We start from the raw sequence: 16,804 nt of genomic DNA, 5'->3' as shown, positions 1-16,804 counted from the left end.
CGCAGATAAGGAGGTCTCTGGCGTAGCCTTGTACGTTTCAAGGGAACACTCGTGAAAAGTTTATGAGCCATCTGCCTTTACTGTAAGTATAGTTAGTTAATTTTACCCATAATTCCGGTTGATGTGGAGTCGATCCTATTCTGTAAATGGCTGGAATTTTGGGCTGGGATACAGATTTTTCCCTTTTCACCTTTTGAGTGTGCAGCGACATCATGTGACTGCTTGTGTATGTACAGAAAAATCCTGAGGTTATTTTTTTTTAGTTTAGCCACTTTCTGGGTCACTTTAAATTGTTTCCCCTTTTGGATATTTTCATGAATCATTTGTAAATGCCTATCATTAAATATATGCAGTTAGTGACAATGCACATACACTTCTAGCATTCTGCAATTTTTTAAACACTCTGCTTCATAGTCTATTATAAAATAATAATTGACATAGGTGTGTCAGAAGCTACTGTTTAGCCATCGTGGAGAATAAAATAAAGAATAATATCACCACTCCTGCCACTATATTGCTTACATTTCACATTTGTAGTGACTTTTATTGTACAGAAGCACTTCATTGTAGGACTTCAGGAGAAAGTAAAAATCCTCTCATTTAGTAAAGGAAAAGAAACTTAATATTTCATTCATTCACATAAATTATTCTATTCACAAATCTGGTGAATATTAGAATGCATAAATATGGAAGAAAATATTGGTTTTTATTCTTTGATGCTCAAAATGTAATGACTTTTCATACAATTGCTCTCATTCCCATAACATGTTAATATGAAGCTTGGGTACGGGTGTTGGAAAGGTTTACTCTATCAGGTATAAAGGTTTCCATGTGAAATGTTAAGTCAATGCCTCTAAATCTCACAACATTCTAAGTAGCAGAAGAGATCTTGTGAAACGTTTTGGAGCCTAAGCTCGTTGACTAAAATCAAAAGAATATGAACTTCTTAATAACCCCTTGATTTTCCTCTAAATTTTCCCCTTCAGGACACTTCATTACTCAGAACATGCCTCTCTTCAGAAAACTAGGTGACTGTGCCCCAACGGTGTGGCTCAGTTAATGGGGTGTCATGTCACAAAGTGAAAGGTCACTGGTTCAGTTTCTGGTCAGGGCACATGCCTGGGTTGTGGCTTTGATGCCTGGTCCAGCACATTCGAGAGGCACCCAATCCGTGTTCCTCTCCCTCTCTATCCCCTTTCCCCCTCTAAAAATAAGTAAATAAAATCTTTTTACAAATATTAGGTGACTATAATGAAAGGAAAAATCAAAATATTTTCCGTAATTTTATTTATCAATTCAAGACCAGCTTTAAGAGAAAATAAAACTAGTAAGATCCCACAGCTACTTGTGAACAAGTAAATGTAGATTTTATAAACTTATTAAAATTCAGTGCAAAAATCTTTAAAGCAATAATTTGTCACCATTTCTTCCATGTATAATAGGAATAAAGGGAACTGAGATATGAAATTTTTACAGGACCAGAAAATAATAACCATGAATGGTTCTACAAGCATAAGATAACAAGTCAGCTATAAAGCTGGCTCTTAATTAATTAATCAAAAATATTGATTAACTTTGAATTCAATGCTGTCAAACTGTTAAATTGTCTCATATCACCCCCAAGCTTCTTCATTTTCTATCTTCCATTTTCAAAAATAGTCAATGTGCCATAAATGCTAAAAACTGTACTGAAAAAAGCAGTATGTTCAAAATCAATTTGTTTTACATATTACCCTAACAACTCGTAATTTTGAATTAAAGTCCTAGCTTCAGGTTTCTCAGACTCCACACATGTGCTAATTACTGCCCTACTGTTATGTAAGGAAGTGAGCTTGTAGTTTTCCCACTCTACTGAGCAGGGAAATAAAATGTGGATTATATACAAAATATACAATGGAACATTACTCTTTAAGAAGAAGGAAATTCTATACATGCTAGCTGTATGATCCTTGAGGACACTGTGCTAAGTAAAATAAATCGGTAACAAAAATACTCTATAATATCTGCTTTTTATAATATTCCACTTGTATGAGGTTCTATACTAGTCACATAGTCAATAGGGAATGAAACTTAATATTTCATTCATTCACATAAATTATTCTATTCACAAATAGAATAGAATTTATTTCACATAGAGACAGAAAATAGAACGGTGGTTTCTAGGGGTTGAGGAAGGGGGACCGGTGGGGTTATTGTTTAATGAATACAGAGCACAAAAAAAAGTGGTGCTTTGGGGATTTCTCACACACTGTTAGACATAATTAAACTATTAAACAGATAGGAACACCTAGATTTAGTTTATTAGCTAAACAATTGAACTAGAAAATAAATAAGTTGAAATAATAATTTTACAACTAAGAATATAATCCTGCAATATATAGAATAAATATAATAACACTAAGTTTTTAAAGATTAGTTCATATAGTTTGAAATTATCAAAAATAATAATTGATTGATTGCATTGATTACTTATATACTGTAAAGACAATGATTTGCAAAATGTTAAACTACTTAAAATATTTCAATATCTTCAAAAAATTTTTATTTATTTATTTTGAGAGAGGAAGGGAGGGAGAAAGAGAGGGAGAGAAACATTAATGTGTGGTCGCCTCTTGCATGCCCCCTACTGGGGATGTGGCCCACAACCCAGGTATGTGCCCTGACTGGGAATCGAACTGGCAACCCTTTGGTTCAAAGACGGACACTCAACCCACTAAGCCACACCAGCCAGGGCTCAATATCTTTGTTTATTAAGTTATAATGACCGTGAGTCATTCAAAGAACTTCATTTAGAGATGGATAACATTGTATGCCCTACCTAACATGCACATTTATTATATTTACAGTGTCAAAAAAGATGTGATGGTTGAACCATTTTGAGTCTGAAATATTTCATATTTTAATCTGGTTGCCTACTTTGAACTTTTTTAGGCAATTAATACTGAGATTATTAAAATCCCTCCCTGATGGGAGGTCTAAGAATGAGCTTCAGCATGGGGTCCTTCAGTATTATGCCAAATGGTATGCTGTAGAATTTTAAGGGGGGAGTGGCCACATATGACTTCTGTTGCATTCCCAAAAAGGTTAGCAATGGACCACCCTGAAGGCAGGTAAGAATCACTGAATTAGAAAAATGACCAAGATGTAAATGATCTTTGCTACTATCTTCAGATGTTATTATATGTGATGGGAGGATAATTTCACAAACATTCGAAATAAAGTATTGAAATACAGGACCTTTAAGAGGTGAAATACCCAGGTTGGTGTGAATCAGTGTATTGAGTGCTGGCCTGCAAACGAAAAGGTCACTGGTTTGATTCCCAGTCAGAGCACATGCCTGGGTTTCGGTTTAGGTCTCCAGCAGGGGGCATTTGAGAGGCAATCCACCAAAGAAGTTTCTCCACCCCTTTCCTTCTCTCCCTCTCTCTAAAAATAAAGAAAATCTTTAAAACACAAAATGGATGAAATCAATTATTGCCACTAGGCTTCACATTATTACCATATTTTGCCATGTATATGTATACTTGTTCACCCAAACTTTTGAGGGAAAAATAAGAATGCTTTTTATGCATGGGAAGTACTAATTCCCTATCTACATAAATGTTTTTAATTCTTTTATTTATGCTTATGCATTAAAAGTATACCTCTAGAAAGTAATAGTGATATCCCTATGCAAAATAATACCCTGGAATACGATAATCAGTTTTGTTTCCAAATATAAATAAATAAGTAATTTTATTTTAAAAATTAAAATGAAAGATTTTATTCCTGAAAGTATGGGCCAAAAACGTGGATGTGCATTATACACAGGAGGATATTAAACATGGCAAAATATGGCAGTTAACTTACTTTTTTTCTAGGTAAACCTAAAAAAAAAACAGGAAAAATACGAACTAGCATGTTTTGCAGATATGATAAACCTAAACACATGCCTTTGACAAGTTTGAATGATTTGGTTGAGTAATATAAGCAACTTTATTTGCCTAGTTTACGTTGGAAGCTTGAATCTGGGAGTTCTGAGTATGTAGTAGATAAATCTCTACCCATTTCATGGAACAAAATTTAAAATAAACGGAATTCTTGGGAGGTGGGGAGCACTGGGGGGGCAGTGCTGGAAATATAAGACAGAAAACTGTACTTGAACAAGAATTAAATTTAAAAATATATAAATGATAAAATAAAATAAACGGAATTCTTAATGATATTTTTTTCAGGAAAGCAGCTTACTAGAATGCAAGACTGCATTTTTACCGCAAATAATATTAAGGCAAGTTTTATCTTAGTAGAGCAAAATTAGGGGTTATCTGATGGACAATAAGTGTACGATGAATGTTTAACACCACAGAAAAAGAGAGGTGAATCCTTTCAACTGTAATAGTGTTGCATCTTCAATACAAGCCTGAAGTGAGAGAAGTCAAGTGATCTAATAACATGAAACTCTCAAGGCAAAGGCTGTTAAAGACAAGGGGAATGAGAATGGTGATAATTTACAACGCTGAGAACTAGAGATAAAACAAAGTGACCTGAGTAGATCTGTGATAAATAGAAATATTTCTAATAAAGTGATCATGGAAAAGTCAATCTTGCATTTTCCAACATTTTCTAACAAGATATTAGAAGAAATTAGACATTTATTTGCTAATAATTCATATTCCTCATATGCTCAAAATTGTATCATGCCGCATTTCACTAACATTGTTCTTTAAAAGAATACTCAGCATACACAGTAGTTCTTAACATTTTCTATAATAGAAACTGGATTATTTCAAATTTTAACTTAGACTTCACATAGAGAGAATCTATAGAACTCACCGGCCCAAGATAATTTGATCCTGCCTCCTGCCTTTCACCTGCATCTTCTCTATCCAGACCCGGAGGAAGACTGGGGCTGAAGGCCATAAGGTCCGTCTTGGGCGGCCCCTCCCCAGAGCACACCCTCTGCCTCCTCTCCTGCGAGAACGACCAGCTCCCAACTGCGCTCGAGCAAACCAGCACCCGCTTCCCCGGCGCGCATGCGCCCTCGGTGGGCGGGGTCGAGCACCGCAGCGCCGTGTACAGCAGCAGCGTGAGCACCAACAGGCTGGACACTGCGCAGATGGCGATGATCAGGTACACGTTCACGTCCACCAGGGCGGTCTCCGAGCTCGAGAGGCTGGAAGACACTCGCGACGAGATCTTTGGCGCCTGGCTGCTGTCCACCAGAGATAGCAGCACAGTGGCCGTGGCCACCTGCGCGGGCTCCCCGTGGTCCTTCACCAGCACCAACAAGCGCTGGCGAGGTTCGTCCGCCTCGTCAAGGACGCGCGTCGTGCTGATCTCGCCCGTGTACTGCCCCACGCGGAATGGGCTGCGCGCACCACCCGCCGCCGCCTGCAGCTCATAAGACAGCCACGCATTGTAGCCAGAGTCCGCGTCCACCGCGCGCACCTTCGCCACCACGTGGCTCGCGCCCACAGACCGAGACACCAGCTGGCTCACAGCGCCGCCCCCGCCGCCCGCCCCAGGAGGCAGCAGCGCGGGCGCGTTGTCGTTCTGGTCCAGCACGAACACCTGCAGCGTCACGTTGCTGCCCAGAGGCGGCACGCCCGCGTCGCGCGCGCTCACCTGGAACTGCAGCAGCTCCAGCTCCTCGTGGTCCAGAGGCTGCAGCGCGAACACCTTGCCGCTCTCCGCGTGCACCGACACGTAGCTCGACAGCGCACGCTCGCCCACCCGCCGCTCCACCAGCGAGTAGGACACCAACGCGTTCTCCTGCGCGTCCAAGTCCCGCGCGGACACCGTGAAGATGTGGCAGCCGGGTGGGTTGTTCTCCTTGACGAACACCGTGTACTCGGGCTGCGCGAACGTGGGCGCGTTGTCGTTCACGTCGGCCACCTCCACGGACACGCTGACTGTGGCCGACAATGAAGGCGAGCCCAGGTCCCGCGCAGTCACCACTAGCTCATAATTTGCCACGCTCTCGCGGTCCAGGGCGCTGTCCAGCACCAGTGAATAGTAGTTCTTGAATGTGGACATGATTTTGAAGGGAACTTTGGAAGTTAAATAACATATCACTTGTCCATTGGCACCAGAGTCGCGGTCGGATACACTAATCAACGCAATGACGGTGCTAGGCTGAGTGTCCTCTGGGACTGGGAGAGACAGGGAAGTCACAGTGATCTCAGGGGCGTTGTCATTGGCATCTAAGACTTCTACCCAGACTGTACAGTGACCTACCATCGGAGGATTTCCCTTATCTGTGGCTTGCACTTCAATTTCATAGAGTTTGGTTTTTTCATAATCTAAAGTTCCATTGACCCTCATCTCTCCATTTTTTTCATCTATTGTAAATAAGGGTTTTCCACTGGGCTTAACTGACAGTATGAAGTATGTTACCTCCCCATTGATTCCTTCATCACGATCTGTAGCATTCAGCTTTATCACAAACGTTTCACTATCTACGTTTTCCATTAAGCTCACCTTGTATTCCGATTGTTCAAATTCCGGATCATTGTCGTTTATATCCAAGACATGGACGTAAAGCTGAACCCTGCCAGTTAGCTCCGGTTTCCCCCCGTCTACAGCCGTCAGTAACAAACTGATTTCGGGAGTTTTCTCCCTGTCTAGAGATTTCTTTAATGCAAGCGACAGTCTATTAGTCTGCTTACTATTTGTTAGTAATTCTAAAGAAAAAAACTCATTTTGACTTAGGCTGTAAGTCAATCGGGCATTCTCTCCTATATCCGCATCAGAAGCGCCCTCTAGAGGAAACCGCGAGTCAGGTTGCTTAGACTCAGAAATCAGCAGCTTTCGTTCTTTCAGGGAGAACACCGGCGGGTTGTCGTTTACGTCCTTCACCTCCACCTCCACGTGGAAAACCTGCAGCGGCCGCTCCACGACCACCTCCAGGTGGAGGCTGCACTCCGCGCTCCGCCCGCACAGCTCCTCGCGGTCGATCCGAGAATTCACAAACAAAATGCCATTCTGCAGATTTACCTCCAACAGGTCCCCGCGGCCTTTCGACGCCACGCGGAACAGGCGCGGCACCAGCTCCGCCAGCTCCAGCCCCAGGTCCTGCGCGATGCGGCCCACGAAGGTGCCGTGTTTGGCCTCCTCGGGGACCGAGTAGTGGACCTGACCTCTTCCAGCTTCCCAGAGTGCGAAGAACAGAAGCGATAGCAGCAATTGCTGAGTGCCCAATCCCCTGTTTTGAAATTCCAACATCGCACACGGCATTGACTTGCAAAATAAGATTCTTTACACTTACAGCACCAGAGACTCCAGTTTCGGCTGTAAAATCTCGCTGAATTTTTGAGAAGCTTTAAAAGATCCCTTAACAGTAGCGACCGGCATGATGGAGTCGTTTTGAATGGGGCGTTCGTGGATGGTCTGACCACTCCTTGAATGCACTATTTCCACCTAGTAAAGAGCGACACCTTGTGCCTGAACTTGTGAGTACCGTACACTAAATACATCCAATACCACAGAATTTTACTTAAAGAGGGAAAATTAATTAATTTCCTGCTATTTAAACCCAAAAATATTATTTTCAAAGTGTTTACTTATGTAATATTCAGATTTTAAGTCATATGTGGGAAATGGCATTTTAGTATAGAGTAACATCAAATTTAAATTTTTGTTCTTATGTTTGATTTGGAATTATAAAATTATTTTTACTTATCTACATATATACAGAGAGATCAATTTTAAGAGAAATTAATGAAAAACTATGGTTTAACACTTCTTAAAGATATTCTTCCTCATATAAAAATTTGAATTCTTTTACTTCTAGTCTCCCTTGTTACTTTGCCTGCTAGGAAACTCAAAGGCAAAATTAATTTCATAACAACCACTTAAGTCCTGCATATTGTGTTCCCATCTGTGTGCACTTGCCTTCTACTCACATTTTCCTTAGATCTGAGTCTTTATTATTTGCATTTAATTGTTATCTTATTGTAAACACCTTCATATCCATTGAAAAACAATAAGAAAAACAAAAATGTATTTTCAAATGTAACTTAAAACAAGGAATTCACAAAGAAAACACTTACTGATGCAGATTAAACTTACATTCCATGTAAATTTTCTATTCTCGTGTAAATTGCACTACAAACTGTATAATATGAGGTGTCAAAATGACAGTTGATGTAATGGTGTTGGTGAGAGGACAACAGTCACCTTTCAACTGCAGAATGGTTCCTATTCTCATTCAATGAAAAAAATCACCATGACAATGGCTATACCACACTGGTGTTTCCAAGTCACCTACATTGGTTCTTGTATGTCTACAGAAAATATGTTGGTGAAAAGAACTGACCTGTTTCTTGTTGAAAGAATTTGGGGTTTATCTAAACCACAGGAAATAATTTATAATTATATCTTCTTTATGTGCCTACCAGTGCACCAAAAGAATAAATAATCAAACAATCCAACCAAATGGGAAATGACTTTAGTGTCTGTGGAAATTCAATTTCATAAAAATAACAAGTAGAAAATGGAAATTGTTGTGCATTTTCATTGTCTGAAGTTGTAATTTGATTACATATCCTTTATATTTTCATATAGTTTTGGGATTGAAGTGTGGGAAAAGAGGATATGATGGAAGCAGAAGAGTAGGAAGTGATTCCAAATATATCACTCTAGTTTTAGTATTTTATTCTATAGTTTTGATGTTTTATCTCCAATCTAAACATACTACAATGATATATGAAAAATTACTAGCATATTTATTTATACATTACTAATTTTCTTTGCCTTGAATATACACACATGTGTATAAATACAGGGTGGGGGCAAATAGGTTTACAGTTGTTTGACAAAATAATATAATAATTAATAAATAATACAAGAATAAACTGTGTTTCATGTACTTATCACTGCAAACTTACTTTTGCCCTACCATGTATGCTATTTCCAATTTCAGATTTTTCAAATTTACTTTTGTCTTGATATTATTATTCTGCTAGAATTCTTATTAAAGTAAATGTGAATTCTTTCTTTAAAAATCTAATAAAGCAGACTCATCACCTTTTATAGCACTGAATTGTGTTATACATCTGTAAAACAATCAGTTCTATCCCCCACTAGTCAAAATATAACATTATACTAGATAAGAGTAGATTTCACATGATGTTTAAAGTCTGCCTGTCAGGTCTCTTTTGGAGAAAAAGGAAGCAATAGACCTTCAACCACTTCATTATGGAAATTAGGGGTTCAGAGTCTCTAATGCAATGTGAAATCTTCAAAGGTAGATAGAGAAATGGACATAAGAAAGTTTACCCAAAGGCAATGATGTTACATGTCTGAATTAAAGCCAGATGTTAACTTAAGAATTACTTTCCAGCCCTGGCTGGTGTAGCTCAGTGGATTGAGCGCGGGCCTGCAACCCATATGATCTCATTTTGATTCCCAGTCAGGGCACATGCCTGGGTTGCAGGCCAGTCCCTAGCAGGAGACTCATGAGAAGCAACCACACATTGATATTTCTCTCCCTCTCTCCTTCCCTTCCTCTCTAAAGATAAATAAATAAAATCTTTAAAAAAAAAGAATTACTTTCCAGCCCAGATTGGTGTGGTGTAGTGGGTTGGGTGTTGGCCTACAAACCAGAAGGTTATTGGTTCAATCCCTGGGTGGGCCACATGCCTGGGTTGCAGGTCATGTCCCCAGTTGCAGGAGTGTGAGAGGCAACTGATCAATGTCTCTCACACATTCATGTTTCTCTCCCTCTCTTTCTCTCTCCTTTTACCTCTCTCTAAAAATAAATAAATAAAAATATTTTAAAAAATAATTACCTTCCAGTAATATTGTATTTTGTGAGTATATGAAGTGACACTGGACCTACATCAAATCATAAAAGTTTTATATATAAGCCAATGACTCATCTTTTGCATTTTGGCTCTAATATTTCTGCTATCACCACCTCAACTAGTCCTCTTAGAAGACATTCTAAGAAAATTCACACAAATATAGCTTTGTGACCAAAAAAAGTGTTTGCATCAACTGTATCTCAAGTACTCAATGTTATGCTGTCTCTGAACTCATCTTTGCGAATGGGCCAGTGATCTGGCAATAGGCTAATGCCAAGAAGACACATCAATATATGGTAATCGATAAACTGATTTTGTAGAATCAATTGAAAAGACTGGGGAACTTTGTGCCTGACCTTACTAAACCAATCTGGTTAGTCTTAAGTTCCAACTGGGTCCCCTCTAGTCATGTATTAGAGTGCGTAGTTCAGTGTTCTACTAATCCTCATCATACACTAATATGTCATCATGGGTCTAGTACTATTACTTATTGAAAACAAAAAACAAAGAAATAAAACCTGGAGTCATTCTTAGAAACCCAGGAGATTCTTCAAAATCAATAGCTTAGAAGTGCTACTCAACATCGTACTAACAAAACTATGAGCTGTACTAAGTGGTGCGCACTCTGTGCTCTCATGGCTTGTTCAGGTGAATACAGTCGTTTGATCACAGGTTATTTGTTTACTTGGCACAAACCTCTCAGACAACAATAAGACTGAAGAAGATTGAATCCTGGAAGACCTAAACGCATTCAAAGAAAACGCAATTTTGGAAACATTTCTGAATCCTTTGTTGATATTCTGGACTCCAGAAATAATCATATTACCACGTATATTTGTCCAAAATATCATCCTTATTCACAGCTGTTAAAAGGGCAAGGTCATCTTCGTATGTGTCCTCTGGGTTTGGTATTCTGCAAGAACATTGCAGACCACAGTCTTCTGATTTCTCTCATCTATGAAATTATTATTATTCACATCACTTCCAAATGACTGACCCATAGTCCTTATAGGACAACACTTAATTGTTTACTGATTGAATAATGTAAATACTTCTCAGTGTGGCATTAACACAAATGTTAATGATAATCATGAACTCTTCTGAAGAAAAATCACTTAACATCTTACTTCCCATGGCACTGTACAAAACTAATCATGAAGATAATCATGATGGTTTTGTTTTCTAAGCAAAATGGAGAAGAGGGTTCATTTGTATACAGCTGTGCTTGATTTTCCCTAGCCAGAAGTACACCTGGTCAGAGAAAAGATTTACTGCAGAAAGCCCTGAAGTGATAAACGAATGGGTCTGGAATCTCAGATACACAATTGAATGTCATCTCTATCATGCACTAGCCAGATGGCAGTGGACAAGACAGGTATCTCACCAGCTCTTATATAATCTTTAAAATAACTATGACTATGTGGATAGTCATGTGTAATTTACATATTGTTATAAGAATCAAATGAAATAACCTACTTTAAGCCTTTCACATTCACACCATGTCTAACAAATAGAAATAGTTCAAATCGGATGGTTTGCTGTAGTTGGTGGCTGGCATTTGCTGTGGTTCTGTTCTACGGATAAGGATAGAGACAATTCCAGCACAATAACTGGGCATGGATGTCCCTCTTCTGAAGATTTGCTAATGCTCCTCTTCATGGAGATCATCCCACTTTTTAGGCAGAAAATGACCACACATGCCTTCTCCACATTTCTTTGAAGATATCTACTATAACATAGTTCTCCTCCCACAGGCTATCATATATAATTTATTTCTCCACATAATCCAGTTGAAGGATCTCTAATTTGTATACTAGAGCTAAAAAGAACAAAAAAACCTTCCACATTATTTGATTCACACCCTTACATCGCTAAATAAAAGTTCTCTGTGATCTTTTTAAAGAAATTCCACATGACTATAGCTTTGTGACAAAAAAAAGTGCACCTAAAGTATTCTATGTTAAATACTGAAATGCAATTGACAACATCATCGTCAAGTACTAGTGCCAAGTGGAAATGTCAAATGGAAGTCCCATGATTGTCATGTTTAAGTTATTTAAAGCAATGTCATTTTGAAGACAAGCGGTTTGGTGAACACAGGAAGCAGTATCCCACTTCCCCATACATGGGAAGATGCTCTTAAACTCAAAGAACAAAGAAGTATAAATTTTCCTACCCTAAACGATTTCCACACAGCCTCACGGCAGGTACCATAAATGGAAGAAATATAAGTAAAATCAATTCTCAGAAGAATCTTCCAAATACAAAAAAGGAGCTCAATAAATTAATCTGGAGAACAGCAATGGATTCAACAGGCAATTAGCAAAACTAAGCTTATATTAGGAAATAAAGAAGAATATTTATCTAGCCCTGGCTGGTGTAGCTCAGTGGATTGAGCACGGGCCTGTGAAGCAAAGGGTTGCTGGTTCGATTCCCAGTCAGGGCACATGCCTGGGTTGCAGGCCAGCTCCCTAGTAGAGGACACATGAGAGGCAACCACACATTGATGTTTCTCTCCCACTCTTTCTCCCACTCTTTCTCCTTCCTTTCCCCTCTCTCTAAAATTAAATAAAATATTTTTTAAAATATTTATCTAAAGCAATTGAAGACTATGAAGAAACTTGAGCTTGAAACTGTGTGCAGGGATAAAGACAAAGAGAAGTAAAATCATCCCTAAAGTTGAGAAGAACTCCACCCACTATCTGAAAGAAGCATGCTTTTGATTATAAAGAAACAAAATGGCTCGTGAAAGGAGGCCACCTCACCAGCCCATGCCGGTTAGTACCAAGTAAACCTCTGCATTTATAGGAAGGTGAGCATTTAAATGTTTGAACTTTAATGAATGAAATTATAAAGTTATGCATTATTATATAACTTTGAATGTGTAAACATAATGAGTGAAGATCCCACTTGGAACAAGAAAACGAGTACGAAGAACAACCTCTCTGCAAAACTGAGAAGTAAATAACTAAGCCTTGCCCACACCCTCCATTTCTCATCAGTGATCCTGGCCTCCTTCCTCACTTAAATGTATGCATTTACAGGGAGCTCTAGCCAAATATTTCAGTACTGCTATTACTACTACTATTATTTCTATCAACAAGCATTCCTGGTGTGTCCATAAAGACAGTTGTGAAAAGTAATAAAAAAAATGGTTGGACGTCCAGTGTGCTTTAAAATAAGCCATTGGAAAACAGGCCAAAAGAAACAAATGAAGCAATAACCTTTACAGCATATGTTGGTTGAACTACAATGTGATTGACATTAAGGCATGAAATACATCCCAGAATTACTGTACTTACGTTCCCGCAAATCTCCTGTTGTCCTCCACTATCTCCAGAACTCGAACCAGGGGGAACACTAGGGCTGAAGGCCATGAGGTCCGTCTTGGGCGGCCCCTCCCCAGAGCACACCCTCTGCCTCTTCTCCTGCGAGTACGACCAGCTCCCCACTGCGCTCGAGCACGCGCACGCGCTCTCGGTGGGCGGGGCCGAGCACCGCAGCGTCGTGTACAGCAGCAGCGTGAGCACCAACAGGCTGGACACTGCGCAGGTGGCGATGATCAGGTACACGTTCACATCCACCAGTGCCAGCTTTGGGTCCGTGGCCTCCTTCGACAACCGAGACGAGATCTTCGAGGCCTGGCCATTGTCCACCAGCGACAGCAGCACAGTGGCCGTGGCCGCCAGCACGGGCTCCCCGTGGTCCTTCACCACCACCAACAGGCGCTGGCGAGGTTCGTCCGCCTCTTCCAGGACGCGCGTCGTGCTGATCTCGCCCGTGTACAGCCCCACGCGGAATGGGCTGCGCGCACCACCCGCCGCCGCCTGCAGCTCATAAGACAGCCACGCATTGTAGCCAGAGTCCGCGTCCACCGCGCGCACCTTCGCCACCACGTGGCCCGCGCCCACAGACCGAGACACCAGCTGGCTCACAGCGCCGCCCCCGCCGCCCGCCCCAGGAGGCAGCAGCGCGGGCGCGTTGTCGTTCTGGTCCAGCACGAACACCTGCAGCGTCACGTTGCTGCCCAGAGGCGGCACGCCCGCGTCGCGCGCGCTCACCTGGAACTGCAGCAGCTCCAGCTCCTCGTGGTCCAGAGGCTGCAGCGCGAACACCTTGCCGCTCTCCGCGTGCACTGACACGTAGCTCGACAGCGCACGCTCGCCCACCCGCCGCTCCACCAGCGAGTAGGACACCAGCGCGTTCTCCTGCGCGTCCACGTCCCGCGCGGACACCGTGAAGATGTGGCAGCCGGGTGGGTTGTTCTCCTTGACGAACACTGTGTACTCGGGCTGGGCGAACGTGGGCGCGTTGTCGTTCACGTCGGCCACCTCCACGGACACGCTGGCTGTGGCCGACAGCGGAGGCGAGCCCCCGTCCCGCGCGGTCACCACAACTGCATAGTCCGACACGCTCTCGCGGTCCAGGGCGCTGTCCAGCACCAGGGAATAGTAATTCTTGAAGGTGGACACCAGCTTGAAGGGGACATGGGGTGATAGTGAGCAGATAACTTGACCATTGTCATCAGCGTCAGGATCGTTCGCACTGATTAGGGCGACGACGGTCCCCAGCGGAGCATCCTCAGGAACAGAAAGTGATAGTGAGGTCACTTGCAACTCTGGATGATTGTCATTGATGTCCAAGACTTCTATCAAGATTGTACAGTGACCAAACATTGGGGGACTTCCTTTATCAACTGCTTCTATTCGAAGCTTCCATAATTTAGTTTCTTCAAAATCTATTTTTCCATTTACTTTTATTTCTCCACTGGCAGAATCTATGCAAAAAGATGCTTTTGTATCTGGGGAGACATCAGTTGCAAAGGAATAAAGAATGTGGCTGTTCGAGCCCTCGTCCAAATCCGAGGCGTTAAGTCTAATAACCAGGGTACCATTCCTTGTATTTTCCAGTAATTTTACACGATAGACTGCCTTGTCAAACACGGGGGCGTTGTCATTCACATCCAGCACTGTGATCTGTACCTCTACAGTACCTGTCAGCTCAGGGTTGCCCCCATCTGTTGCTTTAAGCACCAAGAGAAGCTCCGAAGCTACTTCCCTGTCTAAAGGTTTTTTCAGTACCAGTTGAAGTGGTTTTACCTGGTCCTCGTTGGTCGGTACTTCCAAAGAGAAATACTCATTGGAGCTCAGTCTGTAAGTCAGCAGGGCGTTGACCCCGGTATCTGCATCAGAGGCGCCCTCTAGTGAAAAGTGAGAGTCAAGAGCCCTACTTTCGGAAATAAACAGATTTTTTCGTGTCGCTGGGAACACAGGCGGGTTGTCGTTAATGTCCTTCACCTCCACCACCACGTGGAAAACCTGCAGCGGCCGCTCCACGACCACCTCCAGGTGGAGGCTGCACTCCGCGCTCCGCCCGCACAGCTCCTCGCGGTCGATCCGAGAATTCACAAACAAAATGCCATTCTGCAGATTTACCTCTAGCAGGTCCCCGCGGCTTTTGGACGCCACGCGGAACAGGCGCGGCACCAGCTCCGCCAGCTCCAGCCCCAGGTCCTGCGCGATGCGGCCCACGAAGGTGCCGTGTTTGGCCTCCTCGGGGACCGAGTAGTGGACCTGGCAGCTCCCGGTCTCCCACCATGCGAGGAGCAGAAGCGACAGCAGCAGACGCCGGGCTCTCTGGTCACCTGATCCTGAGGCTAACATTATTATGCCTTGATTCTGGTTAGTAAATTAACATTTCAGGAGCAGAACGATGTAGTTCTTTTTGAGACCTTTCCTTTGAGTCTTTATTTCCGAGATCCCAGGTGATCTTAACAATATGAGTCGTGTTTATAGTCTTTAAAGCTCCGGAACGGTGGAGAATCTTTCTGGTCCTGGGAATAATCGTTAATTTTCTTTGTTAAAACAATCCTCTCCTTGGAGAACAACGACATCCTGTGGTTCAAAATGGAAATACGTTTGTGTTTAGGGGAGTGTTTCACTTACATTGCTGCTTCCGTGATTTCTTCATATTGGTCCATGTTTTCCTTTGCGAGCCTTTAATTCTTTATCCGTTCCTTGTGTGTGACCACTAGCTCTTTAAAGGTGGACTTCTCTTATAAGTTAGAATTCCAAGAAGAGTTTTACCTCGCATGTAGACATCTAAGAGGATGTACTTCCGCACAGCTGTATTACCATGTGTATGAAGATGAAAACTACGTTGTAGGTTGCTCGTGATACTGTTCTTTTTAGACTTTTAGAAATTGATCATTTTTGGTATGGTTTCTTATTAAATTTACCCCATTGCTAACATTCTAAGTTTTCTATTGCTTAACCCTTGTAAGATATTAAATTATTCTAAACATTTAGTCCAGTGGTGCAAAGGAAAACTCAAGATGCCAGTTCTCTAAGTTACCTCTTTAACATAACGATATTTTAAATCACTGCTGATGTGTAAGCTACTTATCAGTTCATCCAAGGATTTAATTACTTTGATGTTAATGAATTTACCAAGTACTGGTCTCTGGAAATACAAAGTATACTTACCTTTGTCTCATTTTAAAGTGTTTTTCCCCCCAAATCTTGTCTTTTCTCTTGGGTGAATATTGTTGTTTCATCCTGAAGGACACCTTCAATTTGCATTACCTCCATTGCTACTTCTAATCATTTAAAAAACCCACACTACTAAATATTTATATATTTGCTGTATTTGTCTGTTTATACCCATTTTATTCCAGAATTGGCTTAAAGAAACTATGGTATGAAGGCCATTCTAAAACTCATTCATTCAATTTTATTTTACTGTTTTCATCTCAAATACAAACAAAATACATTGAGATTTTCATGCCTGTTCAATTACAATAAAGTTTATCAGTGTTGTCTTTTTAAAAGGAAAAATGTTTTAGCCCTGGCTGGTGTGGCTCAGTAGATTGAGCACTGGCTCACAGGAACCAAAGTGTCGCTGGTTGGATTTCCAGTCAGGGCACATGCCTCGACTGCAGGCCATGTCCCTGGTGAGAGACATGTGAGAGGCAACCACACATTGATGTTTCTCTCCCTCTCTTTGTCTCACCCTTCCCC

The 16,804-nt window shown here is 41.6% G+C and overlaps 2 protein-coding genes across 2 annotated transcripts; both read right to left on the bottom strand.

The window, feature by feature from the left end:
* Positions 1 to 4,743: 4,743 nt before the first annotated feature.
* On the bottom strand, positions 4,744 to 7,336 carry LOC118997283 (protocadherin alpha-11-like). The gene has a single exon (XM_037060889.1). The coding sequence runs from the start codon at positions 7,213 to 7,215 to the stop codon at positions 4,744 to 4,746; it is 2,472 nt and encodes an 823-aa protein (XP_036916784.1). The 5' UTR covers positions 7,216 to 7,336.
* A 5,707-nt stretch (positions 7,337 to 13,043) lies between these two features.
* Positions 13,044 to 15,607, bottom strand: LOC118998231 (protocadherin alpha-10-like). The gene is given in 2 exon segments (XM_037062276.1): positions 13,044 to 13,197; positions 13,199 to 15,607. Coding segments are annotated over 2 exon segments (2,364 nt in total). The 5' UTR covers positions 15,449 to 15,607; the 3' UTR covers positions 13,044 to 13,083.
* Positions 15,608 to 16,804: the final 1,197 nt, after the last annotated feature.

The sequence above is a fragment of the Sturnira hondurensis genome, unplaced genomic scaffold (assembly GCF_014824575.4).
Source record: "Sturnira hondurensis isolate 20B ecotype Veracruz unplaced genomic scaffold, ASM1482457v3 Scaffold0001120, whole genome shotgun sequence".
NCBI classification, from domain to species: Eukaryota; Metazoa; Chordata; class Mammalia; order Chiroptera; family Phyllostomidae; genus Sturnira; species Sturnira hondurensis.
The sequence above is the reverse complement of the archived record's forward strand: the minus strand, read 5'-3'. Positions and strand labels throughout refer to the sequence as shown.

Excerpts from the sequence above, each read along its gene's own strand:
- LOC118997283 (XM_037060889.1), bottom strand. The coding sequence starts at position 7,215 with ATGCCGTGTGCGATGTTGGAATTTCAAAACAGGGGATTGGGCACTCAG.